This window comes from Onychostoma macrolepis, chromosome 25 (assembly GCF_012432095.1).
Source record: "Onychostoma macrolepis isolate SWU-2019 chromosome 25, ASM1243209v1, whole genome shotgun sequence".
NCBI lineage: Eukaryota > Metazoa > Chordata > Actinopteri > Cypriniformes > Cyprinidae > Onychostoma > Onychostoma macrolepis.
The window spans coordinates 15,933,630-15,942,345 of NC_081179.1; the positions used below are offsets into that span (position 1 = coordinate 15,933,630).

Genomic DNA, 8,716 nt, shown 5'->3' on the forward strand with positions numbered 1-8,716 from the left:
TGCCTAGTTCCTCCTGCTCCAAGTCCCTCTTGGCTCCTCCCTGGCTCCTCCCTCCTTCAGCACCTCCCTGGTCTCTGTCTGCCAGCCCCCTCCCAGGTGTCCGTCCTCCTCCTGAGCCTCCTCTCAAGTTCCCACCCGTTCCCGATATGTCAGGATTCTGGACTGTCTGTGTCGTGTTTTGCTCCTGTTTTTCCTTATTTGGTCATGTTCCTGTCTTCGTTTAGTTTAATTAGTCATTCTGTGCACATGTGTTCCTCCCAGTTCCCTCGTTATCCCATGCATTTAAGTTCCTGTCTGTGCTTTTCTCCCGTCGGGTCTACTCGTTATGTACGTGTGTTTGCTCCAGCGCCTATTGTGTGGATTTCCCCTGTGTTCTATGGATTAAAGACTATTGACTGTACTCCACGTTTCTCTCGTGCTTCCTCACCAGCGTAACGTGACAATTTCACAATATTGCTGTTTTTACTGCAATTATCAAATAAATGCCAAAAAAGTTTTTTGGTGAGTTTTTTTTTTTTTTTTTTTTTTTTTTTAAAAACATTGAAACACCTTTTGAACCATAGTGTATACATACTACAATTCAATGACAGTAAATGAGTTCAAATACAAACTTATTTTACGCAACATTTAGTCAAAATTCACCAAAAATACATGCCACTACTGCCAAATATTGGACAGTTAATTGGCCCCAGGTGATGCGTTTATATTGGTTATAATGTTTTAAGGTCATATGTGTCCTTAAAATAATCCTAAAGCATTTTCCATTTTTTTTGCCCACTGAAAATATAAGATTTTTTCAATCTTTCATCAAGTCTCAGTATGACATAGTGAATGTCTTTTTTCTGCTCACTTCAAATTATATATGACGTCCACTCTGACTAAAGTCCACAGGCAGCTGTCTCTTCTTACATGACTTGCTGGGATATGAGTCAAAAATGTCTTGACTAGTGTGTGATCAATGTGCGGGCTGATTATTTAGAGTATTAGTCATCGCAGTGTTCACTCTATGACTCATAAAGTTACTTTCACTCTGACATGGCAGAAAAGTTTAAATGATTCTCCATTAATATCATAATCAAATTATCAGGGGCCTGGAACAACAGATTTATGAGTGTGGACATTACTGACATTAATGAGTCCCTCTTTTCCCCTGGTTGTCCCCATTACGACAGCCCTGTATATAGAGTATACGATGACTCACAGATAGCGAACAGCCAATAAAGATACAGACCAGAAACATATGGTGAGCTGTTATAGAAAAAAAACCTCACAAACCAACAGCTGTGCGTATAATCTGTTGCTATGTGGATGATTTGCACAATCTCTTCAAAAAGATACACATGCAGTACATATATTTATAAAATACTATCTATCATATTGTATCAAGAGTCCTGTCAAAACGTAAACAAACACATCAACTCTAAAAAATGCACTAATTCTCTCATCTTCTGTGGCTTTCATCACTTCCTCCTATTGCTTAACCTCAAGTGAAGGGGAAGATGGCATGAGTTGCTTTTTTCTCTTGTAAAACGAGCTGAATTTTGAAGTTTTTAAACGCTGTTCATGAAGGGCTATCCAGCATCATCCATCTGAGTAGCACATGTCAGATCTATATAAACTGAATGTTTTAGCCAAATATAAGTTTGCTCATGAAAGAGACAGATTTGCCAAAGCCCGCTGACTCAAAAGCTCAGTTAAGCTATGTAACAGGATCACTATGTATAATGTGTTACATAAGAGCTCTTCCTCTATCTTACCTGTCGACTAACAAACTAGCTGGAACTGGTATCTGTGACATTACTGCACAACATATACTGACTGGATCTTATAGACCTTTAGATTCCATATTTAATTTGAAGTGAAAGATGAAAGTGAGGCTGTGCAAGACAGACATACAATCCGATCAATGTGATTGATTCACAAAATACACTGAAAAAAAAAATGAGCAAGAAATTGCAAGTAAATTAATTACAAAGAAATGCCAAATAACACATTGAATTAAACATGACATTTTGAAGTACAAAGACTGAAACATCTTTGTTTTATTTACAACTTAAAAAATAAATTTTTACAGTGTACAAAAGTCAATTTTTTGTGTGTGAATCATTCGTAAAACCAACCTTAATGTAATGAGGTTATGCGTATGTTTCATGAATTATTAGGCCATGAGTACTTGAAAGTCACGTTGAAAATATGTCCTCACAGTAGTAAAAAATTTTGAATTAGGACCTTCAGAAAAGGGCAAATTTGTTTAGTTTTTAAGTCATATATTTTAATTTAAACAGTAATATAAATTTTCTGACATTAGTGATGAGAGCTCAGTACTTCATAGAAAACATTGCAGGGGTTTGTACTATTTTTTTTTTAAGCTATTGGTGGTTGCACAACTATGGCCTAAAATACATGATATAGCAATAGCAAAGAGTTCTGGCATGTAACTCTGGATGGCGCAGTCTGATAGGTCTAACTCAATCTGACCTAATGACATCATTATCACATGGCACAGCTGATTGGTTCTCTCCTGAATCGGTAGCCAATGAGCTCGCTGCTCAACATTCAAATATATGACTAGTGCTCACTGTAGCAGTTTGCAGAGTGCTTCAGAAACCCTCCACCTTCCCCAGCTCCACCTGTATAGATCTGCTATGAGGTGATTCATGTATGCTATATGGGGGTTATTTCATGTATGTTATATGTGCAGCAGCAGTATTTCTTACATGTATTGGCAGTAGCAAGTCTCAGTACTTGCTCTGCCGCCGCAGCAGCAGTGTAGCAGATCTATTCCACCAAGACCAAATACATTGTCATGTATATTACCATGCCAATCCCTCCGAGAGTTGTCATGACAGAAATGATTTTAATGACGTTTTGTTCCATTAGCAGTTGTCAAACATCTGCATTCATTCGCCAGTTTGGACGAAACATCATACTAAAAGAGAGTAAGTGAATTATTAAATAAAATGTCTACAATTTTATTATTTTTTTATTATTTTACATTAAAACAAAAACAAAAAGCACTCAAGGCCGTGTCATATTTTGAATATATTCTCAATACATACATATTTTATAAGTTAAAGTGGTTAATAATGCCAACTATGAAAAACTATGTAAATATTATTTTTGAAAATTGTCAATTAAACAAAGATTATTGGAGCATGTTGCACAAGAAAATACTATTTCAGTTTTTCTACTTCAAAGTTGTTTAATTCAATGTGCCACTTGTCGTTTCTTTGTTTACAATGCTTAACTTAGTAATTATTTGTGAGATTTACTGGCAATTTCTGAATGAAAGTTATTTCAAAGTCATTTTTACAAAAATCTTCCTGTAACAAACATGTACAATGACAAATATAGCCAGCTGGTACACTGTCATCAGTCCATTATAGAGATTCCAATCATCTCTGAATAAAACTCCTGTCAGCAACAAGCCCCCACCTCCAGGGAACAAAGTGGTTGCATAAAGGGTCTCATTTGTCCCACACTGTCAACCTTTGAAGCAGGTGATTCATGCGGTGGTGTGACAGCCAGTCCCTCCAACTCCCACACGGAACATGAACACTGGTGGGAGTTTGTGAGTGTGAACAATTCTTTGCGTTTAAGTCTCTTCATTCTTTTCTTCATTCTCTCTCTCATGGCCTCTTCTGATAGACACGTTTGCAGCTGCTAATGTGTTACAGATCATCACACAGCTCTGTGAAACCACATTTGAGCTATTTCCTCTTTCACACGCAAGATACGTGTCAGTGTGCGTGAACATTTCCACCTCAAACGCATCTGATACTCCATGACATGTCTGTGGGGACGTAGGCATCATTTTGAAACAAGAAAACCAAAACATTACCAAAAGAACCTCTAGGCTTTTTGAGTGTGCAGAGGACAGGATTGCTTTTAACACACATAGTTAAGCTAACAACCTTTAGCTTTTGTACTTTGTGCTGTAGTAGTCTCAGCAAAATGAGGTTTATTGTACTGTATGTTCTCTGTTGTAACAATTACTATTGGCTCATATTTAGGCTATTAAATGTATACTAAGTATAGATGTTAAACCTAACACTAAAGCCGTGTTCTAAACCCGAGTGAGCTGCAATGCTATCTACCGCCTACATAGGCAACTGCCTTCCAAGACAGCATGCTAACATTCACAGAACCACATAGACATCAACTCAACACACAAAAAGAGCTCTGCACAGAAGCTTAGCATGTTGCTAAGCTAACAACACTATACTCAAAAAATATATAACGCATAAATATTGGGTAAAATACTACTACTAGTACTAATAAAAAATATTTTTTTTTAAATACCCAATGAAATATACATATATTTTCAATATTTCCCCTGCTTTCTCCACCATCTTGGATTCAGTTTGACTTTAATTTGGCCAAAATGGGGTATGATGAGATGGCCTGTTGTCAAATTACAAATTTTGATTGATAAAATGGGCTTGTTTTGAAGCATTAAACTGAAGCAGGAAACTAAGCAATTTCTGGAGACAAGAACAGGACCAGCACATGACCAGCTTAAACAGCACAAACCATGCTTCAAAACATACATAACCAACTTATGCTGTTTTTTTTTTTCAACAGGGAAGGCCTTTATTAACCCCCCAGAGCTGTGTGGAGCACTTTTTATGATGGATGGATGCACTTTTTTGGACTTCAAAAACTGAAAACCCATTCACTGTCATTATAAAGCTCGGAAGAGCCAGGATATTTCTAGTTTAACTCTGATTTTATTTGCCTGAAAGATTAAAAGGCATATACACCTTAGATGGCTTGAGGAAAATCATGGGGTAATTTTCATTTTTCATTTTGGGTATCCCTTTAAGTCTCGTTTACAAACGACAATAACTATAATGATAACTATAAATATTCTATGAGAAGTCCACACCACAACTATAATGATAATTAATGATACAGAGGAACAGTATCATTGGGATCACTTACTGAACACTTTTTTTCTAGACGTTGAACAACAAAAACACCTTTAAAGAACTGACAGATGGCAAAACTGCAGCGCATGCTCAAAATAAACACAACATTATCTGTTACATTATGTCTGTTGATGTGGATGCTAATATAGTTATCATTATAGTTACCGCTATAGTTATCATTTTTGGTTTGAACAGTAAAGAGTAACACCCTAAGCATGTTTTGGCTACTTCTGTAAAGGCAAACACCACTTATATTTTTGTCAGAAAATGTTCAGTGCATTTAAAGAAAAAAATAAATAAAAATCAACATTTTACCCAGTATTTGTGCTATTTAAGATTATTACAGTACTGTATTGTTAGCTTAGCAACATGCTAACTTCAAACTCGGTTTGGAAAGTGAAGAGTTCTTCAGAAAATGTAGCTTCAAATTCTAGTTGCATTTAAACAAAGCTGGTCCTTCAGTAATATAAAGTAACTCCCCGTGAACGTAGAGCGGTGCTATCAATCCCGTTCTCAGTTACAGTCCTGCAAGGGAGGTCAGGGATCTCATCTAATCCGGGGTGTGTCATAGAAACTGCACCTTTGAGTGGGACACAAAGCCATCCCGGCAGATGGCTGAGCCTGTTACATATTGCAAACAATAACCAACATCTGTCTTTCTGCCGTAGCCAATAGTACCTCAACAAGGAGGTGTCCATGACAAAAGGGAACAACCTTTCCCAATTACAGGAGGATGCTTTTCCAAGCTTCCCTGAAAACAGTTTTATGGCCTTTCTTGTACATGTTCAAGTTTTTATATGACAGATAAGCGCAGTAACCTGGGTGTGAGACTATACACCTTTCCTGAATGTTCACACAGTTTAGCACTTCCTGTCTGGATGGATTTGCAACTTCCTTCTGCTGAAATGGTAGAAATGCTGTTATTATAACAGCTTTTTGTGCATTAGTAAGTGTTAAGCTTGCCTGTTGTGGCAGCTTTTAAGGGGAGTGTGCTTTGTCAGAGAGAACAAAATATGACTCAAGAATGAGAACCGGTGCCAAGGGAAAAGAGGGTGGGGGGCCCTCAGGTTTTTGTTCAGTGTACTCTAGATCCTTCCTATAATTTACAACTAATATGTCCTTTTTAAGATTATTGTAACAATATGATATGCTAAAGCGATTGAAAAATTTCCTCTGTTTTGTTTGTCCATAAAATGAAAGTCAGTAGTGTCCAAAACCCTTGACAGCCCTAAAAAAAAAAAAATTTCCAAGAGAGGGTTTTTGCAGCGATGCCATAGAAGAACCATCTTTGGTTCCTCAAAGAACCTTTCAGTGAACAGCTCCTAAAACAACCACTTTTTTAGTGCAAAGAACATTTTAAAAATCTAAAGAACCTTTTTCTCCATAAAGAACCTTTTGTATTGAAAGGTTCCATATTAAAGATTCTTCATGTAACCATAGATGTAAAAAAAGTGTTCTGCTGAAGAAAAAAAATCATACAATTTTAAACGACATAAATTTTCATTATAGATTGAACTATATCCTCCATAACAGTTTTGATATACTGTAATACCTTGGATGCATTTTGTTATTGTCCAGTGACATGAAAAATCAGAGAAGCTTGTCAGGTGTCAAGTAAAACCTTTTTGTTCCCAAACTCTAGCTCCCCAGCTGTTAACCTGTCCCGTAAATACCCTCGGGGGACGGTCCATATAACTTCCCGGCAAGTCAACAACCCACAAAAGCTAGAAGCGATAACAAAACATCCTGAGGCAACCCATCTTATCACTTACCTTCCAAGTTCTTCACCAATATCATAGAAATCCTCCACTTTTTGTTGCTTGAACACAGCCATTCCTAATGTCCTCATTGATGATGATTGTATCTCGGTAAACAGGGGACAGCAGTCAAATCTGTCTTAAGGTGTCCCTCGAGAAGCACACAGACTTAGGGAAGTTCTGCAGATTTGTAGGGTGCAGCTCTGAAAGTCACAGAAACTCACATAAGCACATGTTCCAGCATGCTACATTACATTCCTTCACTTCCAAGAAGGTGTAAGAGCATGTATGGCATCTTTCTCACTTGGACGTATAAGGCAATGTAAGAATGTCACAAAATATACAGTTTTGCTTACTGATCATGTAAGGTATGAAGGCACCAAACAAAAAGAGTCGTATGTAGGATAAAATGGACGTATCAAGTCATTAAAGGTGATCAAATGACTTTCTTTAGAAGAAAATGAGGGTTCAGTGTCGTGAGAATTATCCGGTGAAATTGAGACTGCTGCCAGCACTTGTTTCATCACCTACTGACTTACTGTTTCATTGTTAAAGAATATAAGTATATTGATAATATCATGATAGACATTTACCTTACAGGTGTAAGAAAACATACTGTAGGCTACTGATGTTTGTTGGACTCTATAACTAAGCGCAACATTATAACCATGAGAAACATTCACACCGTAACATCTCTTCCTATATCATTGCTCACAAGTTTTACAAGACACACTGAACTACAAGAAGAAGTAGCTTTGACACTGTAAACGAATAAGAAAAGGTGGGTTGTCTTACCTTTCCTTTTAAGAAATAACACTTATTTTACTGTATTCCGCTGTAATATAGCATATTCCCGTGTTTGAGCGCGTCTCTCGCGCGAGTCGCTCTGTTGAAGTGAGGCTGGAGCAGCGCACACGCTTATGTTGTCAATCTCGCGCCACCTGTTGAGCGGTGATGTCAGATTGGCGATTCCTTCCAGTGAATCAGTTGAACCGGTTCAAACCAATAAAGTCTCGTTCGAACACAGCGTTGCCACAGAGTCGGCCAAGTTGAACTGTTTTCAAATTAAAATGCACAAGTTTGATTTCAGTAGAATTTTAGAAGTAGGCCTAATTCATCTTTTTTTTTTATTTTTTTATTTAATGAACATTTTATTTTGACTGAAAACGTATCGACTCGATTGTATCTCGGCATGTTTAATACTTGGACATGCTAATACTTGGACACACAGACAAATGAATAAGTAAATAACTAAACAAACACCACTGTATTGTAATCTTAGACACTACTGACTTTCGGAGAACGAACTTTCGAATGAATGAAGAACCAAGTTAATTGATGTGTTTGGAGAGAACTAAGAGTTTGACTAGTGCGGTAAAAAAAAAAAAAAGTTATTATAATAGCGGAAATGTTACAAATAATATGTACTGCAAAAAGGGATTCGAGACAAGCTGTTCAAACTGTTCGAAAGAACCGAATTGAGGAAAGAGTCCATATTTTGGAACACGTTAGTCATGTCCGATTCGCGAATGAATCGTTCATGTGATTCGGTTCCTTTACGGTGATTCAGTCAAACCCGGTTATCACCTTTGGATATGGAATTGATAGAACAGGGTGAGAATGTTGGGGTCTGGGATATTAATTAAGAAGTTACTCGCTATTATTTACTCTATTTGTGTTTGATCCGTTATGTTTGCACTATTATCGCCATCTGCTGGACATGGTGAGCAACAACAGAGGTTGCATCCGTGTGAGACAGACTAAAATAGTCGACAAATAATATGGGTATTGTATTTTTTACATGAAAATTACATACAGCCTGTGTATTTACAGTATATTTTAGATGCTGTAGGATTTAATGTTATATAACCATTACAAAAACAGGAAGGATTTAAGATATGGTTACCCCTCTCTATTGTTGTGCTTATGCAGTATTTCCTGTAGAAAGACCTTTGCAACTGTTGTAGTTTATGGAGGAGGCTACTGAGATGTTTAACAAATACACAAACAAAATGAAAACAATTGTAT

The 8,716-nt window shown here is 37.0% G+C and overlaps 1 protein-coding gene across 2 annotated transcripts in view; it reads right to left on the reverse strand.

The window, feature by feature from the left end:
* Positions 1-7,622, reverse strand: part of dapk2b (death-associated protein kinase 2b) — a 40,515-nt gene extending 32,893 nt beyond the window's left edge. For both annotated transcript variants that reach the window (XM_058767017.1, XM_058767018.1), the window contains exons 1-2: positions 7,484-7,622; positions 6,704-6,891 (exon numbers count right to left, since the gene is read on the reverse strand). In XM_058767017.1, coding sequence (XP_058623000.1) covers positions 6,704-6,780 — 77 coding nt within the window. In that variant the 5' untranslated portion in view covers positions 6,781-6,891; positions 7,484-7,622. The remainder of the gene's footprint in view (positions 1-6,703; positions 6,892-7,483) is intronic.
* Positions 7,623-8,716: the final 1,094 nt, after the last annotated feature.